Genomic DNA, 22561 nt, shown 5'->3' with positions numbered 1-22561 from the left:
TCTTTATTCTCTACTCCCTATTTTCTACTCCCTATTTCCTACTCCATATTCCCTATTTCCTACTCCCTATTCCCTACTCCCTATTCCCTACTCCCTATTTCCTACTCTCTATTCCCTACTCTCTATTCCCTACTCTCTATTCTCTATTCCCTACTCCCTATTCCCTACTCCCTATTTACTACTCCTTACTCTCTATTCCCTACTCCCTACTCTCTATTACCTACTCCCTACTCTCTATTCCCTACTTCCTACTCTCTATTCCCTACTCTCTATTCCCTACTCTCTACTCCCTATTCCCTACTCTCTATTCCCTACTCCTTACTCTCTATTCCCTACTCCCTACTCTCTATTCCCTACTCCATATTTCCTACTCCCTATTCCCTACTCCCTATTCCCTACTCCATATTTCCTACTCCCTATTCCCTACTCCCTATTCCCTACTCTCTATTCCCTACTCCTTATTACCTACTCCCTATTCCCTACTCCCTATTCCCTACTCTCTATTCCCTACTCCCTATTCCCTACTCTCTATTCCCTACTCTCTACTTCCTATTCCCTACTCTTTATTCCCTACTCCCTACTCTCTATTCCTACTCTCTATTCCCTACTCCCTATTTACTACTCCTTACTCTCTATTCCCTACTCCCTACTCTCTATTACCTACTCCCTATTCCCTACTCTCTATTCCCTACTCCATATTTCCTACTCCATATTTCCTACTCCCTATTCCCTACTCCCTATTCCCTACTCTCTACTCCCTATTCCCTACTCTTTATTCCCTACTCCCTACTCTCTATACCCTACTCTCTATTCCCTACTCTCTACTCCCTACTCCCTACTCTCTATTCCCTACTCTCTATTCCCTACTCTCTATTCCCTACTCCCTACTCTCTATTCCCTACTCCCTACTCTATTACCTACTCCCTACTCTCTATTCCCTACTCTCTACTCCCTACTCTCTATTCCCTACTCCCTACTCTCTATTCCCTACTCCCTACTCTATTACCTACTCTCTATTACCTACTACCTACTCTCTACTCCCTATTCCCTACTCTCTATTCCCTACTCCTTACTCTCTATTCCCTACTCCCTACTCTCTATTCCCTACTCCCTATTTCCTACTCTCTATTCCCTACTCCCTATTCCCTACTCTCTATTCCCTACTCCCTACTCTCTATTCCCTACTCTCTATTCCCTACTCTCTATTCCCTACTCTCTACTCCCTATTCCCTACTCTTTATTCCCTACTCCCTACTCTCTATTCCCTACTCTCTATTCCCTACTCTCTACTCCCTATTCCCTACTCTTTATTCCCTACTCCTTACTCTCTATTCCCTACTCTCTACTCCCTATTCCCTACTCTCTACTCCCTATTCCCTACTCTTTATTCCCTACTCCCTACTCTCTATTCCTTACTCTCTATTCCCTACTCCCTATTCCCTACTCCCTATTCCCTACTCTTTATTCCCTACTCCCTACTCTCTATTCCTTACTCCCTATTCCCTACTCTCTACTCCCTATTCCCTACTCTTTATTCCCTACTCCTTACTCTCTATTCCCTACTCTTTATTCCCTACTCCCTACTCTCTATTCCCTACTCTCTATTCCCTACTCTCTACTCCCTATTCCCTACTCTTTATTCCCTACTCCTTACTCTCTATTCCCTACTCTCTATTCCCTACTCTCTACTCCCTATTCCCTACTCTTTATTCCCTACTCCCTACTCTCTATTCCCTACTCTCTACTCCCTATTCCCTACTCTCTACTCCCTATTCCCTACTCTTTATTCCCTACTCCCTACTCTCTATTCCTTACTCTCTATTCCCTACTCCCTATTCCCTACTCTCTACTCCCTATTCCCTACTCTTTATTCCCTACTCCCTACTCTCTATTCCTTACTCTCTATTCCCTACTCTCTACTCCCTATTCCCTACTCTTTATTCCCTACTCCTTACTCTCTATTCCCTACTCTTTATTCCCTACTCCCTACTCCCTACTCTCTACTCCCTATTCCCTACTCTTTATTCCCTACTCCCTACTCTCTATTCCTTACTCTCTATTCCCTACTCTCTACTCCCTATTCCCTACTCTTTATTCCCTACTCCTTACTCTCTATTCCCTACTCTTTATTCCCTACTCCCTACTCTCTATTCCCTACTCTCTATTCCCTATTCCCTACTCTTTATTCCCTACTCCCTACTCTCTATTCCCTACTCTCTATTCCCTACTCTCTACTCCCTATTCCCTACTCTTTATTCCCTACTCCCTACTCTCTATTCCCTACTCTCTATTCCCTACTCTTTATTCCCTACTCTCTACTCCCTATTCCCTACTCTTTATTCCCTACTCCTTACTCTCTATTCCCTACTCTCTATTCCCTACTCTCTACTCCCTATTCCCTACTCTCTATTCCCTACTCCTTACTCTCTATTCCCTACTCCCTACTCTCTATTCCCTACTCCATATTTCCTATTTCCTACTCCCTATTCCCTACTCCCTATTCCCTACTCCCTATTTCCTACTCTCTATTCCCTACTCTCTATTCCCTACTCTCTATTCTCTATTCCCTACTCCCTATTCCCTACTCCCTATTTACTACTCCTTACTCTCTATTCCCTACTCCCTACTCTCTATTACCTACTCCCTACTCTCTATTCCCTACTTCCTACTCTCTATTCCCTACTCTCTATTCCCTACTCTCTACTCCCTATTCCCTACTCTCTATTCCCTACTCCTTACTCTCTATTCCCTACTCCCTACTCTCTATTCCCTACTCCATATTTCCTACTCCCTATTCCCTACTCCCTATTTCCTACTCCATATTTCCTACTCCCTATTCCCTACTCCCTATTCCCTACTCTTTATTCCCTACTCCCTACTCTCTATTCCTTACTCTCTATTCCCTACTCTCTACTCCCTATTCCCTACTCTTTATTCCCTACTCCTTACTCTCTATTCCCTACTCTTTATTCCCTACTCCCTACTCTCTACTCCCTACTCCCTACTCTCTATTCCCTACTCTCTATTCCCTACTCTCTATTCCCTACTCCCTACTCTCTATTCCCTACTCCCTACTCTATTACCTACTCCCTACTCTCTATTCCCTACTCTCTACTCCCTACTCTCTATTCCCTACTCCCTACTCTCTATTCCCTACTCCCTACTCTATTACCTACTCTCTATTACCTACTACCTACTCTCTACTCCCTATTCCCTACTCTCTATTCCCTACTCCTTACTCTCTATTCCCTACTCCCTACTCTCTATTCCCTACTCCCTATTTCCTACTCTCTATTCCCTACTCCCTATTCCCTACTCTCTATTCCCTACTCCCTACTCTCTATTCCCTACTCTCTATTCCCTACTCTCTATTCCCTACTCTCTACTCCCTATTCCCTACTCTTTATTCCCTACTCCCTACTCTCTATTCCCTACTCTCTATTCCCTACTCTCTACTCCCTATTCCCTACTCTTTATTCCCTACTCCTTACTCTCTATTCCCTACTCTCTACTCCCTATTCCCTACTCTCTACTCCCTATTCCCTACTCTTTATTCCCTACTCCCTACTCTCTATTCCTTACTCTCTATTCCCTACTCCCTATTCCCTACTCCCTATTCCCTACTCTTTATTCCCTACTCCCTACTCTCTATTCCTTACTCCCTATTCCCTACTCTCTACTCCCTATTCCCTACTCTTTATTCCCTACTCCTTACTCTCTATTCCCTACTCTTTATTCCCTACTCCCTACTCTCTATTCCCTACTCTCTATTCCCTACTCTCTACTCCCTATTCCCTACTCTTTATTCCCTACTCCTTACTCTCTATTCCCTACTCTCTATTCCCTACTCTCTACTCCCTATTCCCTACTCTTTATTCCCTACTCCCTACTCTCTATTCCCTACTCTCTACTCCCTATTCCCTACTCTCTACTCCCTATTCCCTACTCTTTATTCCCTACTCCCTACTCTCTATTCCTTACTCTCTATTCCCTACTCCCTATTCCCTACTCTCTACTCCCTATTCCCTACTCTTTATTCCCTACTCCCTACTCTCTATTCCTTACTCTCTATTCCCTACTCTCTACTCCCTATTCCCTACTCTTTATTCCCTACTCCTTACTCTCTATTCCCTACTCTTTATTCCCTACTCCCTACTCCCTACTCTCTACTCCCTATTCCCTACTCTTTATTCCCTACTCCCTACTCTCTATTCCTTACTCTCTATTCCCTACTCTCTACTCCCTATTCCCTACTCTTTATTCCCTACTCCTTACTCTCTATTCCCTACTCTTTATTCCCTACTCCCTACTCTCTATTCCCTACTCTCTATTCCCTATTCCCTACTCTTTATTCCCTACTCCCTACTCTCTATTCCCTACTCTCTATTCCCTACTCTCTACTCCCTATTCCCTACTCTTTATTCCCTACTCCCTACTCTCTATTCCCTACTCTCTATTCCCTACTCTTTATTCCCTACTCTCTACTCCCTATTCCCTACTCTTTATTCCCTACTCCTTACTCTCTATTCCCTACTCTCTATTCCCTACTCTCTACTCCCTATTCCCTACTCTCTATTCCCTACTCCTTACTCTCTATTCCCTACTCCCTACTCTCTATTCCCTACTCCATATTTCCTATTTCCTACTCCCTATTCCCTACTCCCTATTCCCTACTCCCTATTTCCTACTCTCTATTCCCTACTCTCTATTCCCTACTCTCTATTCTCTATTCCCTACTCCCTATTCCCTACTCCCTATTTACTACTCCTTACTCTCTATTCCCTACTCCCTACTCTCTATTACCTACTCCCTACTCTCTATTCCCTACTTCCTACTCTCTATTCCCTACTCTCTATTCCCTACTCTCTACTCCCTATTCCCTACTCTCTATTCCCTACTCCTTACTCTCTATTCCCTACTCCCTACTCTCTATTCCCTACTCCATATTTCCTACTCCCTATTCCCTACTCCCTATTTCCTACTCCATATTTCCTACTCCCTATTCCCTACTCCCTATTCCCTACTCTTTATTCCCTACTCCCTACTCTCTATTCCTTACTCTCTATTCCCTACTCTCTACTCCCTATTCCCTACTCTTTATTCCCTACTCCTTACTCTCTATTCCCTACTCTTTATTCCCTACTCCCTACTCTCTACTCCCTACTCCCTACTCTCTATTCCCTACTCTCTATTCCCTACTCTCTATTCCCTACTCCCTACTCTCTATTCCCTACTCCCTACTCTATTACCTACTCCCTACTCTCTATTCCCTACTCTCTACTCCCTACTCTCTATTCCCTACTCCCTACTCTCTATTCCCTACTCTCTATTCCCTACTCTCTATTCCCTACTCTCTACTCCCTATTCCCTACTCTTTATTCCCTACTCCCTACTCTCTATTCCCTACTCTCTATTCCCTACTCTCTACTCCCTATTCCCTACTCTTTATTCCCTACTCCTTACTCTCTATTCCCTACTCTCTACTCCCTATTCCCTACTCTCTACTCCCTATTCCCTACTCTTTATTCCCTACTCCCTACTCTCTATTCCTTACTCTCTATTCCCTACTCCCTATTCCCTACTCCCTATTCCCTACTCTTTATTCCCTACTCCCTACTCTCTATTCCTTACTCCCTATTCCCTACTCTCTACTCCCTATTCCCTACTCTTTATTCCCTACTCCTTACTCTCTATTCCCTACTCTTTATTCCCTACTCCCTACTCTCTATTCCCTACTCTCTATTCCCTACTCTCTACTCCCTATTCCCTACTCTTTATTCCCTACTCCTTACTCTCTATTCCCTACTCTCTATTCCCTACTCTCTACTCCCTATTCCCTACTCTTTATTCCCTACTCCCTACTCTCTATTCCCTACTCTCTACTCCCTATTCCCTACTCTCTACTCCCTATTCCCTACTCTTTATTCCCTACTCCCTACTCTCTATTCCTTACTCTCTATTCCCTACTCCCTATTCCCTACTCTCTACTCCCTATTCCCTACTCTTTATTCCCTACTCCCTACTCTCTATTCCTTACTCTCTATTCCCTACTCTCTACTCCCTATTCCCTACTCTTTATTCCCTACTCCTTACTCTCTATTCCCTACTCTTTATTCCCTACTCCCTACTCCCTACTCTCTACTCCCTTTTCCCTACTCTTTATTCCCTACTCCCTACTCTCTATTCCTTACTCTCTATTCCCTACTCTCTACTCCCTATTCCCTACTCTTTATTCCCTACTCCTTACTCTCTATTCCCTACTCTTTATTCCCTACTCCCTACTCTCTATTCCCTACTCTCTATTCCCTATTCCCTACTCTTTATTCCCTACTCCCTACTCTCTATTCCCTACTCTCTATTCCCTACTCTCTACTCCCTATTCCCTACTCTTTATTCCCTACTCCCTACTCTCTATTCCCTACTCTCTATTCCCTACTCTTTATTCCCTACTCTCTACTCCCTATTCCCTACTCTTTATTCCCTACTCCTTACTCTCTATTCCCTACTCTCTATTCCCTACTCTCTACTCCCTATTCCCTACTCTCTATTCCCTACTCCTTACTCTCTATTCCCTACTCCCTACTCTCTATTCCCTACTCCATATTTCCTATTTCCTACTCCCTATTCCCTACTCCCTATTCCCTACTCCCTATTTCCTACTCTCTATTCCCTACTCTCTATTCCCTACTCTCTATTCTCTATTCCCTACTCCCTATTCCCTACTCCCTATTTACTACTCCTTACTCTCTATTCCCTACTCCCTACTCTCTATTACCTACTCCCTACTCTCTATTCCCTACTTCCTACTCTCTATTCCCTACTCTCTATTCCCTACTCTCTACTCCCTATTCCCTACTCTCTATTCCCTACTCCTTACTCTCTATTCCCTACTCCCTACTCTCTATTCCCTACTCCATATTTCCTACTCCCTATTCCCTACTCCCTATTTCCTACTCCATATTTCCTACTCCCTATTCCCTACTCCCTATTCCCTACTCTTTATTCCCTACTCCCTACTCTCTATTCCTTACTCTCTATTCCCTACTCTCTACTCCCTATTCCCTACTCTTTATTCCCTACTCCTTACTCTCTATTCCCTACTCTTTATTCCCTACTCCCTACTCTCTATTCCCTACTCTCTATTCCCTACTCTCTACTCCCTATTCCCTACTCTTTATTCCCTACTCCTTACTCTCTATTCCCTACTCTCTATTCCCTACTCTCTACTCCCTATTCCCTACTCTTTATTCCCTACTCCCTACTCTCTATTCCCTACTCTCTACTCCCTATTCCCTACTCTCTACTCCCTATTCCCTACTCTTTATTCCCTACTCCCTACTCTCTATTCCTTACTCTCTATTCCCTACTCCCTATTCCCTACTCTCTACTCCCTATTCCCTACTCTCTATTCCCTACTCTCTACTTCCTATTCCCTACTCTTTATTCCCTACTCCCTACTCTCTATTCCTACTCTCTATTCCCTACTCCCTATTTACTACTCCTTACTCTCTATTCCCTACTCCCTACTCTCTATTACCTACTCCCTATTCCCTACTCTCTATTCCCTACTCCATATTTCCTACTCCCTATTCCCTACTCCCTATTCCCTACTCTCTACTCCCTATTCCCTACTCTTTATTCCCTACTCCCTACTCTCTATTCCCTACTCTCTATTCCCTACTCTCTACTCCCTACTCCCTACTCTCTATTCCCTACTCTCTATTCCCTACTCCCTACTCTCTATTCCCTACTCCCTACTCTATGACCTACTCCCTACTCTCTATTCCCTACTCTCTACTCCCTACTCTCTATTCCCTACTCCCTACTCTCTATTCCCTACTCTCTATTCCCTACTCCCTACTCTATTACCTACTCTCTATTACCTACTACCTACTCTCTACTCCCTATTCCCTACTCTCTATTCCCTACTCCTTACTCTCTATTCCCTACTCCCTACTCTCTATTCCCTACTCCCTATTTCCTACTCTCTATTCCCTACTCCCTATTCCTTACTCTCTATTCCCTACTCCTTACTCTCTATTCCCTACTCCCTACTCTCTATTCCCTACTCTCTATTCCCTACTCTCTATTCCCTACTCTCTACTCCCTATTCCCTACTCTTTATTCCCTACTCCCTACTCTCTATTCCCTACTCTCTATTCCCTACTCTCTACTCCCTATTCCCTACTCCTTACTCTCTATTCCCTACTCTCTACTCCCTATTCCCTACTCTCTACTCCCTATTCCCTACTCTTTATTCCCTACTCCCTACTCTCTATTCCTTACTCTCTATTCCCTACTCCCTATTCCCTACTCCCTATTCCCTACTCTTTATTCCCTACTCCCTACTCTCTATTCCTTACTCTCTATTCCCTACTCTCTACTCCCTATTCCCTACTCTTTATTCCCTACTCCTTACTCTCTATTCCCTACTCTTTATTCCCTACTCCCTACTCTCTATTCCCTACTCTCTATTCCCTACTCTCTACTCCCTATTCCCTACTCTTTATTCCCTACTCCTTACTCTCTATTCCCTACTCTCTATTCCCTACTCTCTACTCCCTATTCCCTACTCTTTATTCCCTACTCCCTACTCTCTATTCCCTACTCTCTACTCCCTATTCCCTACTCTCTACTCCCTATTCCCTACTCTTTATTCCCTACTCCCTACTCTCTATTCCTTACTCTCTATTCCCTACTCCCTATTCCCTACACTCTACTCCCTATTCCCTACTCTTTATTCCCTACTCCCTACTCTCTATTCCTTACTCTCTATTCCCTACTCTCTACTCCCTATTCCCTACTCTTTATTCCCTACTCCTTACTCTCTATTCCCTACTCTTTATTCCCTACTCCCTACTCCCTACTCTCTACTCCCTATTCCCTACTCTTTATTCCCTACTCCCTACTCTCTATTCCTTACTCTCTATTCCCTACTCTCTACTCCCTATTCCCTACTCTTTATTCCCTACTCCTTACTCTCTATTCCCTACTCTTTATTCCCTACTCCCTACTCTCTATTCCCTACTCTCTATTCCCTACTCTCTACTCCCTATTCCCTACTCTTTATTCCCTACTCCCTACTCTCTATTCCCTACTCTCTATTCCCTACTCTCTACTCCCTATTCCCTACTCTTTATTCCCTACTCCCTACTCTCTATTCCCTACTCTTTATTCCCTACTCTCTACTCCCTATTCCCTACTCTTTATTCCCTACTCCTTACTCTCTATTCCCTACTCTCTATTCCCTACTCTCTACTCCCTATTCCCTACTCTTTATTCCCTACTCCCTACTCTCTATTCCCTACTCTCTATTCCCTACTCTCTACTCCCTATTCCCTACTCTTTATTCCCTACTCCCTACTCTCTATTCCCTACTCTCTATTCCCTACTCTCTACTCCCTATTCCCTACTCTTTATTCCCTACTCCCTACTCTCTATTCCCCACTCCCTACTCTCTATTCCCTACTCCCTACTCTCTATTCCCTACTCCCTACTCTCTATTACCTACTCCCTACTCTCTATTCCCTACTCTCTATTCCATATTCCCTACTCTCTATCCCCTACTCTTTATTCCCTACTCTCTATTCCCTACTCTCTAATGATTATAACAGTGATTCTGATCCAAGCATTAATGCATACATTGTTGTGCCCCTGGCCTGAGAGGATGGAAGTTCAATATGTAGCTAGATGTAGAAGGCTAATGTCAACTAGCTAACGTGGCCCATGAAAGGAAGTTACGCTAGCGAGGACTGTATGACAGTCACAGACCGTTTTGTCAACATTGGCGTATCTAGGGTTATGTTAGTCAACATTTTTCTTCTACACACATTTATACATTTGACATTTTAGTTATTTAGTGGATGCTCTTATCCAGAGCCACTTGCAGACTGAGTGCACATGTTCATACGGGTCCCCCGTGGAAAAGTGGAGGCAGCTCCTGTTTTCTTTGCGACTTGTGGTAACTTTACGTAGTTCTAAATCAATAGTTGTTTAGTTGTCTGAAAATGTGGGAAACATTACCTTGCTTCACCATGCTGTCATTTTTTATTAAGGTATCTTTGACAAATGGGTACTTTTTCCACCACTGTGTGTGTGTGTGTGTGTGTGTGCGCTCTAGGTGTGTGAGCTGGACATCATATTTAACTTTGAGAAGGCCTACTTCATCCTGGATGAGTTCTTGCTGGGAGGAGAGGCTCAGGACACGTCTAAGAAGAATGTACTAAAAGCTATAGAACAAGCTGACCTACTGCAGGAGGTAAAATACCTCACTGACCCCAAGACGGGGACCTCTCTAATCTACGATAACCCAGACATCTCTCTCTCGCTCACTCTCTCACTACTGCCTTGTTTTCTATGCTATGATTTACAGAATGTAGACTTTCAGATCCATCTCTTCCCAGGTACAGTCCATTAACCCTGCAGGATCCAGACCACATAGCCTTTAGCATCAGACCCAGGGTACATAGCCTTTAGCATCAGGCCCAGGGTACATGGCCTTTAGCATCAGACCCAGGGTACATGGCCTTTAGCATCAGACCCAGGGTACATGGCCTTTAGCATCAGACCCAGGGTACATGGCCTTTAGCATCAGACCCAGGGTACATGGCCTTTAGTTTCAGACCCAGGGTAGATGGCCTTTAGCATCAGACCCAGGGTACATGGCCTTTAGCATCAGACCCAGGATACATGGCCTTTAGCATCAGACCCAGGGTACATGGCCTTTAGCATCAGACCCAGGGTACATGGCCTTTAGCATCAGACCCAGGGTACATGGCCTTTAGCATCAGACCCAGGGTACATGGCCTTTAGCATCAGACCCAGGGTACATGGCCTTTAGCATCAGACCCAGGGTACATGGCCTTTAGCATCAGACCCAGGGTACATGGCCTTCATATTTACTGGATTGGTTCAACAGTGCAGAAGAGAACCTCCCCTGACAGTTTGTTTTCTCTCTGCTCAGCTGACCACTGAGAAACCTCTCTGATTGGCAGGTTGTGTGTTTGTAGATCCAGAATGAGGACTGGGGAGGTTTACCTAATGAGGAGATCTTATAGCGGACTGGAGTACTTCCCCATTAAACCAGGTCCTGCTGGGTAAATACCATGGTGCAATGTGTTCAGAGTGGAGTGTTGTATGACTGATACAGTCAGCCAGTCATTTAGCATGGTGTGAACCAGCCAGCCGGTCAGTTACTCTACATGGTGTGATCCAGCCAGTCAGTTACTCTGCATGGTGTGAACTAGCCAGCCAGCATGGTGTGAACCAGCCAGTCAGTTACTCTGCATGGTGTGAACCAGCCAGTCAGTCAGAATGGTGTGAACCAGCCAGTCAATCATCAGTCTGCATGTTATGAATCAGCCAGTCAGTCAGTCAGTCATCAGTCTGCATCGTGTGAACCAGCCAGCCAGTCAGCTTGGTGTAAGCCAGCCAATCAGTCAGTCAGTCTGCATGGAGTGAACCAACCAGTCAGTCAGTATGATGTGAACCAGCCAGTCAGTTACTCTGCATGGTGTGAACCAGCTAGCCAGTCAGCCAGCATGGTTTGAACCAGCCAGTCAATCATCAGTCTGCATGTTATGAATCAGCCAGTCAGTCAGTCATCAGTCTGCATCGTGTGAACCAGCCAGCCAGTCAGCTTGGTGTAAGCCAGCCAATCAGTCAGTCAGTCAGTCTGCATGGAGTGAACCAACCAGTCAGTCAGTATGATGTGAATCAGTCAGTCAGTAGTCAGTATGGTGTGAACCAGGCAGCCAGTCAGTGTCATCATTCTGCATGGTGTGAACCAGCCAGTCAGTCAGAATGTGTGAACCAGCCAGTCAGTCAGCATGGTGTGAACCAGTCAGTCAATCACTCTACATGGTGTTCGGTGTGCTGTATTCGGTGACTGCATGTAGCAATACTGTTTACCTTGTAAATGCTATGGGGAAAGTAGATGGCAACAGCCAGTCAGTCATCATCGGACATGAACCCAAACTGGACGGGTTTTGGCCATGTCTGAGTATCTAAGTGTTCAGCAGTGGGCATATATCAGAGGAGGGGAGAAAACATTCCAGTGAAATGAGAATGGGGGCTTAGGTCGCTAGAAGTAGTGTATGCCATAGGGTAGCGCATGATGCACTAATTAATATGGAGGAAGGAAGGCATACCTCAGGGCTTATGATGAAACTATTTTAATGAAACTGTGGAGCAGCTCAGTGGTATTGTAGAGTAAGCAACCACAACGCTTTGTTAAAATACTGGCGTCTGAGCCGATTCTAAATACACACTCAGCACTACATGAATAAGGAAAGTTTATCTTTGCGTACTTATTGGATAAGGAAGGTTTCTCTCTGTATTCTGAATGGATAAGAAAAGTTTCTCTCTGTATACAGATTGGATAAGGTTTAAGGGGCGGCAGGGTAGCCTAGTGGTTAGAGCGTCGGACTAGTAACCGAAAGGTTGCAGGTACAAACCTGTCGTTCTGCCCCCTGAACAGGCAGTTAACCCACTGTTCCTAGGCCGTCATTGAAAATAAGAATTTGTTCTAACTGACTTACCTAGTTAAATAAAGGTTAAAAAAAGGGAGCTCTGCTTACCATGCATACAGGTTCTTAAAGTTTGGGTTGAGTGACAAAATAAGAGGTCAACAGCAGGTTGCAAGTTTTATTTTCTCCTTTTCCACCGCTACTCAAAACCTCAGACTTCTCTAAAGACTGGTCAAAGGATAAGAAGCACACGGGAGAACACAATGAAATATACAAATGAACAAAAACGGATTTCGGTGCAGGGTCGAGGGAAGAGTGACTAGGGTGGTAATTTTTTCAGCCGGTGATTGTCAAGCAAATAACTGCCGGTCTCACGGTAATTGACCGTTATTGACATAAACACATTTAGCATCTCCTGGCTTCCACACCTTTGGAACATTAAAAAAAAGACTAATAAATCCATATAATATAGTCTACCTACACCATCACAATAAATCCATGTAATATAGTCTACACCATCACAATAAATCCATGTAATATAGTCTACACCATCACAATAAATCCATGTAATATAGTCTACCTACACCATCACAATAAATCCATGTAATATAGTCTACCTACACCATCACAATAAATCCATGTAATATAGTCTACACCATCACAATAAATCCATGTAATATAGTCTACACCATCACAATAAATCCATGTAATATAGTCTACCTACACCATCACAATAAATCCATGTGATATAGTCTACACCATCACAATAAATCCATGTAATATAGTCTACACCATCACAATAAATCCATGTAATATAGTCTACCTACACCATCACAATAAATCCATGTAATATAGTCTACCTACACCATCACAATAAATCCATGTAATATAGTCTACACCATCACAATAAATCAATGTAATATAGTCTACCTACACCATCACAATAAATCCATGTAATATAGTCTACACCATCACAATAAATCCATGTAATATAGTCTACCTACACCATCACAATAAATCCATGTAATATAGTCTACACCATCACAATAAATCCATGTAATATAGTCTACCTACACCATCACAATAAATCCATGTAATATAGTCTACACCATCACAATAAATCCATGTAATATAGTCTACCTACACCATCACAATAAATCCATGTGATATAGTCTACACCATCACAATAAATCCATGTAATATAGTCTACCTACACCATCACAATAAATCCATGTAATATAGTCTACCTACACCATCACAATAAATCCATGTGATATAGTCTACACCATCACAATAAATCCATGTAATATAGTCTACCTCCACCATCACAATACATCCATGTGATATAGTCTACACCATCACAATAAATCCATGTAATATAGTCTACCTACACCATCACAATAAATCCATGTAATATAGTCTACCTACACCATCACAATAAATCCATGTAATATAGTCTACCTACACCATCACAATAAATCCATGTAAGATAGTCTACACCATCACAATAAATCCATGTAATATAGTCTACCTACACCATCACAATAAATCCATGTAATATAGTCTACACCATCACAATAAATCCATGTAATATAGTCTACACCATCACAATAAATCCATGTAATATAGTCTACACCATCACAATAAATCCATGTAATATAGTCTACCTACACCATCACAATAAATCCATGTAATATAGTCTACACCATCAAAATAAATCCATGTAATATAGTCTACCTACACCATCACAATAAATCCATGTAATATAGTCTACCTACACCATCACAATAAATCCATGTAATATAGTCTACACCATCACAATAAATCCATGTAATAGAGTCTACCTACACCATCACAATAAATCCATGTGATATAGTCTACACCATCACAATAAATCCATGTAATAGAGTCTACCTACACCATCACAATAAATTCATGTAATATAGTCTACCACACCATCACAATAAATCCACGTAATATATTCTACACCATCACAATAAATCCATGTAATATAGTCTACACCATCACAATAAATCCATGTAATAGTCTACCTACACCATCACAATAAATCCATGTAATATAGTCTACACCATCACAATAAATCCATGTAATATAGTCTACTTACACCATCACAATAAATCCATGTGATATAGTCTACACCATCACAATAAATCCATGTAATATAGTCTACACCATCACAATAAATCCATGTAATATAGTCTACCTACACCATCACAATAAATCCATTATTTATTTTAGACCGGTCTAAAGAAACATGTCATGAAGAAAATGTTGTCTATTTCAGAAGAACAGAATAGCATACTCTTAATTGTCTTATGTTAGGGCCTGATGTGGCTTTAACAAAGAAACAGGTCCTCCTATATGCTTAATGTAAAGTTATTATTGTAACTTTAGTTGTTCTACAAATGTTGGGCTATAAATGTTTTGATGTTTAATGTATTGTAAAGCTGCATGATGAGACTCTAATGAAGATTTGAAAGGCATGAGTTCTGCTTAGTTTTTTGCACAGGCTGTACACACTTCATCAGTCTCTCATTCACAATGAGACAAGAACTTGATAATGCCTCGAATTTCCCGGCAACATCCCCTTTGTGTGGCTGTAATTCCCCCCCTCCCCCCAAAAAAACATACTTGTGAGAGATGATAGATCCCAAATTAAAACAACCACTAGCATCCCAAAAACTTTTTTGAGCAATGAGTTTGACGCAACAGATCAGAACGTTTAGCTTAAAATGTTATTAAACTATTAGGCTATTTCTTCACATTATAATCGCAGCAATACGCACACAGCAGTAGGCTATTATGTTCCAAAATGCAATACATTTGCTCGAAAACACCATTCTCAAAAGTGACCGCAAATGCGAATATGCATCTAATGCTTTTATTGCAAAGGGGCATTTTTATGGTGAAAATGATCTTCCCCAAACTTGAAACTCAGGTTGTTGTCCTGGCACCACACGGCCAGGTCTCTGACCTCCTCCTTACATCAGCTGATATCTCAAAGTGCTGTACAGAAACCCAGCCTAAAACCCCAAACAGCAAGCAATGCAGGTGTAGATGCACAGTGGCTAGGAAAAACTCCCAATAAAGGCCAGAACCTAGGAAGAAACCTAGAGGAACCAGGCTATGAGGGGTGGCCAGTCCTCTTTGGGCTGTGCCAGGTGGAGATTATAACAGAAGATGTTCAAATGTTCATAGATGACCAGCAGGGTCAAATAATAATAATCACAGTGGTTGTTGAGGGTGCAACAGGTCAGCACCTCAGGAGTAAATGTAATTTGGATTTTCATAGACGATCATTCGGAGTATCTCTACCGCTCCTGCTGTCTCTAGAGAGTTGAAAACAGCAGGTCTGGGACAGATAGCACGTCCGGTGAACAGGTCACGACGTTGCCGGTGTCTCGACATTGTCGGTGATCAGGCCTACCACTGTGTCATCTGAAAATGTAATGATGGTGTTGGAGTCGTGCCTGGCCGTGAAGCTATGAGTGAACAAGGAGTACAGGAGGGGAACGATCCCCAAAGATCCATCACATCTCACAAAAACATTTTCAACATACATCTGTAAAATGATAGTCTAGAAACTAAAGTTGTCTTTCTTTCAGGATTCCATGTTTTCTCCCTGGACCTCCTCAATGTCCACCTCTTGAACAGACTCTGAGGCCTCATCTTCACTGTCCCTTTCCAACCTTCTTGAGTTTGGCTCATTGTCAGGCTCGAAAAGCCTCAAATTTGCTCAGATGACCAGCAATGTTTCAACTCTTGTATTGGTCAGCCTGTTGCATGCTTTGGTGTGTGTGTTCCCAAACAAGGACTAGTTGCGCTCTGAGGCGGCTGATGTTGGTGGGATTTGGAGGATGATGGAGGCAACAGGGGAAAGAGCCTCAGATCCACAAAGTCCCTTCCACCAGGTGGCTGATGAGATATGTTGGCACAACTGCCATATTGCATCTCCATCCCAAAGCCCTTGCTTGGAAGTGTACTTTGCCAGACTGCCAAGAACCTTGCCCTCATCCAGGCCAAGGTGGGGAGACACGGTAGTGATGACACCATAGGCCTTGTTGATCTCTGCACCAGACAGGATGCTCTTGCCAGCATACTTGGGGTCCAACATGTACGCTGTGACGTGTCTGGGCTTCAGGCAGAAGTCTTCACGCTTTTTGATGTATTTCAGAACTGCAGTTTTCTCTGCTTGGAGCAACAGTGAAGTGGGCATGGCAGTATGGATTTATTATCTCACATCTGCAAGCAGAGTCTGAACATCAGACAGGATGGCATTGTCTCCCTCATTCCGTGTAATGGCTACTGCTATAGGTTTCAGGCGTTTCAGGCTGCTTACCACTCTCTCCAAAATACATCATCCAGGAGGATCCTCTTGATGGGGCTGTCCATATCGGCAGACTGTGATATGGCCATTTCTTGGAGAGACTCCTTTCCCTCCAGGAGACTGTTAAACATGATGACAACACCACCCCAACGGGTGTTGCTGGGCAGCTTCAATGTGGTGATCTTATTCTTCTCACTTTTCTTGGTGAGGTAGATTGATGACCATTCACATACCTAACCATTTCCTTGGCTCTCTTGTAGAGTGTATCCATTGTATCAGTGCCATGATGTCCTTGAGGAGCAGATTCAATGCATGAGCAGCACAGCCAATGGATGTGATGTGAGGGTAGGACTCCTCCACTTTAGACCAAGCAGCCTTCATGTTTGCAGCATTGTCTGTCACCAGTGCAAATACCTTCTGTGGTCCAAGGTCATTGATGACTGCCTACAGCTCATCTGTAATGTAGATACCGGTTTGTATGTTGTCCCTTGTGTCTGTGCTCTTGTAGAATACTTGTTGAGGGGTGGAGATGATGTAGTTAATTATTCCTTGCCCACGAACATTAGACCACCCATCAGGGATGATTGCAATGCAGTCTGCTTTCTCTATGATTTGCTTGACCTTCACTTGAACTCTGTTGAACTCTGCATCTAGCAAATGAGTAGATAAAGCATGTCTGGTTGGAGGGGTGTATGCTGGGTGAAGAACGTTCAGAAATCTCTTCCAATACACATTGCCTGTGAGCATCAGAGGTGAACTAGTTGCATACACAGCTCGAGCAAGACATTCTTCAGCATTTCTCTGACTATGTTCCTCCATTGAGCCAAAAAAAATTATGATTCTAGGAGGACCATGAGCTGTTGCTATCAATAAGGTGTCTGATTCATCATTTACACCTCAAATGGAAGTAGAGGGGCTTTTGTCAGAGGTTGCTTGTTGTCAGCGCTGAGGGAACTTTATGCACTTGGCCAGATGTTTCTGCATCTTTGTTGCATTCTTCACATATGATTTGGCACAGTATTTGCAAATGTACACAGCTTTTCCTTTTACATTAGCTGCAGTGAAAAGTATCCACACATCAGATAGAGCCTGTGGCATTTTCCTGTAAAGATGAGAAAAAAATAAGTTAAAAAAACCATACAATTCCATGTACAGATAAATAGTTAGATTAGATTAAACAACTCCTTTGTAAGATACATTTTTTAATATGAAACATGTATGGAAACAGGTGAATTAACACTCCTCAATTAGCAGTCTCAATCAAGGTGAAACCCACATGGTAGCAAAAACTAACTAGCAGAAATTAACAAGTTAGAAATGATTTAAACACACTTCGCTGTAGGCTACTATTTACTAATTAACAAAAAAGCATGCATGTCATAAAATATATTCACCCTACTGTGCATGTGATGGAATAATGCATATTCCATTGAATTGGGGATAGTTTAACCACAATATGCTACAAGACCTAGGCCTTAAGGCCTTTTGTGTATCCCCACAAAAAAAGGTTTTTTGATGAATTTAAGCAAATTTCCCCAAATTCTTGGGCTTAACTTCCCATGAAAGATTTCCGGAAAGATTCCGACCCTTTGCAACCCTAGTCGTGCATCAACCCCTAGTTATGAAGTCTGTTGGTCCTGTCTCAACCCCTAGTTATGAAGTCTGTTGGTCCTGTCCCAACCCCTAGTTATGAAATCTGTTGGTCCTGTCTCAACCCCTAGTTATGAAATCTGTTGGTCCTGTCTCAACCCCTAGTTATGAAGTCTGTTGGTCCTGTCTCAACCCCTAGTTATGAAATCTGTTGGTCCTGTCCCAACCCCTAGTTATGAAATCTGTTGGTCCTGTCTCAACCCCTAGTTATGAAGTCTGTTGGTCCTGCCTCAACCCCTAGTTATGAAGTCTGTTGGTCGTGTCTCAACCCCTAGTTATGAAATCTGTTGTTGTGCATCAAACCCATATCTGGTCCCGTCTGTTGTAACGTTTCGTATTCGTGGTGACTTAAAATGTTTTTAAGTCACTGGAAAAAAGTGTGTGAGGGTTTGTGTCTGTGTTTTTGTCTCTGTGTACACTTGTCTAACCTGTAATCTTGTGAAGTCTGTTTAGCACTTTAAACAAATCTTAGGTTAAAGCCAACAATGATAGTTTGCCTTTACAGAACATTTTGACTGTTCTTCAAAACCCTATTATTATTATAAAGGCCTTTATTCACAGTGTGCAGGTCTGTAGTTTATTACTCTATGAAGCTCTGCCTGCTGCTCCGTGTCCTGCTCCCTCTCATTGCCCAGTCATGTGGATGCTGTATGTGTCTGTCTGTCGTGGGTCGGGGTGGGACCTGGGATGGCTGTTGTCTTACAGCTGTGTGCATCTTTCTTCCCTCAGCCCCGTCATGAGTACTTTAATGTGCCTGTGTACTAAACGTCCACTACTGCTGTCACCACTCCACTGCTGTCCTGTCCACTCTGCATGCGGAGCCCCTCCCCCCAGCACCTGGCTCCTCATCCTCAGCCCCCTAAAGCGCCATGCTTTACCAACTGATCCACACAGGACTACGGCTACATCGTCAGAGGTCATTGGTCTACATTTTCAGTTTCTCACATACTTCCATCAGCTGATTCCACTGTTTGTTGTCTATCTGAAGAGGCCATGGTTTACTGTGTATAATACAACGGGTGGGTCTAATCCTGAATGCTGATTGGTTAAATCTGCATTCCAGCCGGTCTATTCCACAAGTGACTACCGGCAAAATCTATGCCGTTAAAATGCCTATTTACTCTGTTCCATCTGACTGCGCAATCCACTGTCTCATCAGCCCAGCTCATATTTCTTTTAGACTAACATTTAGTTTTAACAGTGGAGATTTGTATAACAGTGGAGATTTGCTGTCTGTCTCTCAGACATTTGCAACATTGTTTCAATATTCAAATTCAATCTCCAGCTGTCCCATAGTAATGAACAGGCAGCTTTTCTCAGCCAGTCAAAATCATGATTCAGCATAATTTTTATGGATACAGTTGAAGTCTGAAGTTTACATACAGTTAGGTTGGAGTCATTAAAACTCGTTTTTCAACCACTCCACAAATTTGTTTTTTTACAAACTATAGTTTTGGCAAGTCGGTTAGGACATCTACTTTGTGCATGACACAAGTAATTTTTCCAACAATTGTTTACAGACAGATTTATTCACTGTATCACAATTCCAGCGGATCAGAAGTTTACATACACTAAGTTGACTGTGCCTTTAAACAGCTTGGAAAATTGCCGAAAATGATGCCATGGCTTTAGAAGCTTCTGATAGGCTAATTGACATAATTTGAGTCAATTGGAAGTTTACCTGTACATCTGTACAAACATCTGTACAAACAATAGTATGCAAGTATAAACACCATGGGCCACGCAGCCGCCATACCGCTCAGGAAGGAGACGCGTTCTGTCTCCTAGAGATGAACGTACTTTGGTGCGAAAAGTGCAAATCAATCCCAGAACAACAGCAAAGGACCTTGTGAAGATGCTAGAGGAAACAGGTACAAAAGTATCTATAGCCACAGTAAAATGAGTTCTATATCAACATAACCTGAAAGGGCGCTCAGCAAGGAAGAAGCCACTGCTCCAAAACCGCTATAAAAAAGCCAGACTACGGTTTGCAACTGCACATGGGGACAAAGATCATACTTTTTGGAGAAATGTCCTCTGGTCTGATAGAACTGTTTGGCCATCGATATGTTTGGAGGGAAAAAAGGGAGGTTTGCAAGCCGAAGAACACCATCCCAACCGTGAAGCACAGTGGTGGCAGCATCATGTTGTGGGGGTGCTTTGCTGCAGGACAGACTGGTGCACTTCACAAAATAGATGGCATCATGAGGATGGAAAATTATGTGGATATATTAAAGCAACATCAAGACATCAGTCAGGAAGTTAAAGCTTGGTCACAAATGGGTCTTCCAAATGGACAATGACCCCAAGCATACTTCCAAAGTTTTGGCAAAATGGCTTAAGGACAACAAAGTCAAGATATTGGAGTGGCCATCACAAAGCCCTGACCTCAATCCCATAGAAAATGTGTGGGCAGAACTGTGCGAGCAAGGAGGCCTACAAACCTGACTCGGTTACACCAGCTCTGTCAGGAGGAATGGGCCAAAATTCACCCAACTTATTGTGGGAAGCTTGTGGAAGGCTACCCAAAACGTTTGACCCAAGTTTAAAATTTAAAGGCAATGCTACCAAATACTAATTGAGTGTATGTGAGCTTCTGACCCACTGGGAATGTGATGAAATAAATAAAAGCTCAAATAAGTCAATCTCTACTCTTATTCTGACATTTCACATTCTTAAAATAAAGTGGTGATCCTAACTGGACTAAGACAGGGAATTTTTACTCGGATTAAATGTCAGGAATTGTGAAAAGGTGAGTTTAAATGTATTTGGCTAAGGTGTATATACATTTCCGACTTCAACTGTATATACAAAGAACTATCAATAGAAAACAGGTCAAATGAATCAAAGTGCAGCTAGTTTATCTTTCCTGATTTGGTTTGAAGTTATTGTGTTAGCTGTCTTGTTGGCTCCTCTAAACAACAGTGTCCTGACGAGAGAGCCCATCATTAGCTCAGTGTTATGGATGTATCCAAATAAATGTCATTAGAAAACAGCTTAAACAAATGCAAATGCAGCTACTTTGTTGTTATTCTGGTTGCACTGTTTGACATGACTGTAAATTAGCCGTAGTTGGCTAGCTAGAAAGCAAGGGAGAAGAACGTTGCTAGCCAGTATGGAACATTTAGAACGAACGACTGGGATACGTCCATAGATGCAGAACAAAAAGACTGAACGACTGGGTCGCGTCTCTGGCAAACGAACCGATAGAACGAACGACCAGGCGGCTTGGGTAGCAACCGTTGATTTGTCTCAGGACTATATCTTGTGGAAGGATTAAATAGTATGAATAAATTCATTGAAATAAAGTTAATGAAAACATGTTTATCATTTATTTGAATATGTTGGTAAACCTTTGTATAAAAGTGATAGTTCCCTTGAAGCTGGTGTTTGGAGGATATATTGGCATGGTTTGCTGGGCCTAACAACACCCGTGCCAATATATCCTCCAAACACTGGCTTCTCTGGCATTATCACTAAAATGTTGACACATTCTCCTGTCTCTGAAGAGTCCATGGTTCCCTGTGTAATGTTGACACATTCTCCTGTCTCTGAAGAGTCCATGGTTCCCTGTGTAATGTTGACACATTCTCCTGTCTCTGAAGAGTCCATGGTTCCCTGTGTAATGTTGACACATTCTCCCGTCTCTGAAGAGTCCATGGTTCCCTGTGTAATGTTGACACATTCTCCTGTCTCTGAAGAGTCCATGGTTTACTGTGTAATGATGATACATTCTCTATTAAAATACAAAGTTAATATTGGCTCGTCATTGGCTGGTAGTTAGTTTATTTTTATAGTTTGTATGCTGGCACCCTTAATCTGATTTGCAGAATTAAATAGTCCATTAATCAGTTTCACTACTTAAGAGTTCATGAGATTTAGAAGACAATAGAAACCATTGAGGAATCCACGATACAAATGTTACAAAATGGCTGTATTATTCTGAGCTAGCGCTCTTAAAGGGATAGTTCACCCAAATGACGGAATTACATACTGGTTTCCTTATCATGTAAGCAGTCTATGGACAAGGTATGACAGCAATCCATTCTTTGGTTAGGTTTCCCTGGTACCGTTTCCAATGACCCTATTTGCCCAC

The 22561-nt window shown here is 42.6% G+C and overlaps 1 protein-coding gene across 2 annotated transcripts in view; it reads left to right on the top strand.

Annotated features, from left to right (window-relative positions):
- Positions 1 to 22221, top strand: part of LOC139409603 (AP-1 complex subunit sigma-2-like) — a 40092-nt gene extending 17871 nt beyond the window's left edge. The window contains exons 4-6 of one of the 2 annotated variants that reach the window (XM_071155013.1): positions 10121 to 10258; positions 11010 to 11096; positions 19195 to 22211. In XM_071155013.1, the coding sequence (XP_071011114.1) occupies positions 10121 to 10258; positions 11010 to 11057 (186 nt within the window). In that variant the 3' untranslated portion in view covers positions 11058 to 11096; positions 19195 to 22211. Of the gene's footprint in view, positions 1 to 10120; positions 10259 to 11009; positions 11097 to 19194 lie in introns of both variants that reach the window. The other variant, XM_071155014.1, reaches the window with a different exon arrangement.
- Positions 22222 to 22561: the final 340 nt, after the last annotated feature.

Source organism: Oncorhynchus clarkii, chromosome 5 (assembly GCF_045791955.1).
Source record: "Oncorhynchus clarkii lewisi isolate Uvic-CL-2024 chromosome 5, UVic_Ocla_1.0, whole genome shotgun sequence".
Lineage (NCBI taxonomy): Eukaryota > Metazoa > Chordata > Actinopteri > Salmoniformes > Salmonidae > Oncorhynchus > Oncorhynchus clarkii.
This window is presented reverse-complemented; position numbering and strand designations above follow the sequence as displayed.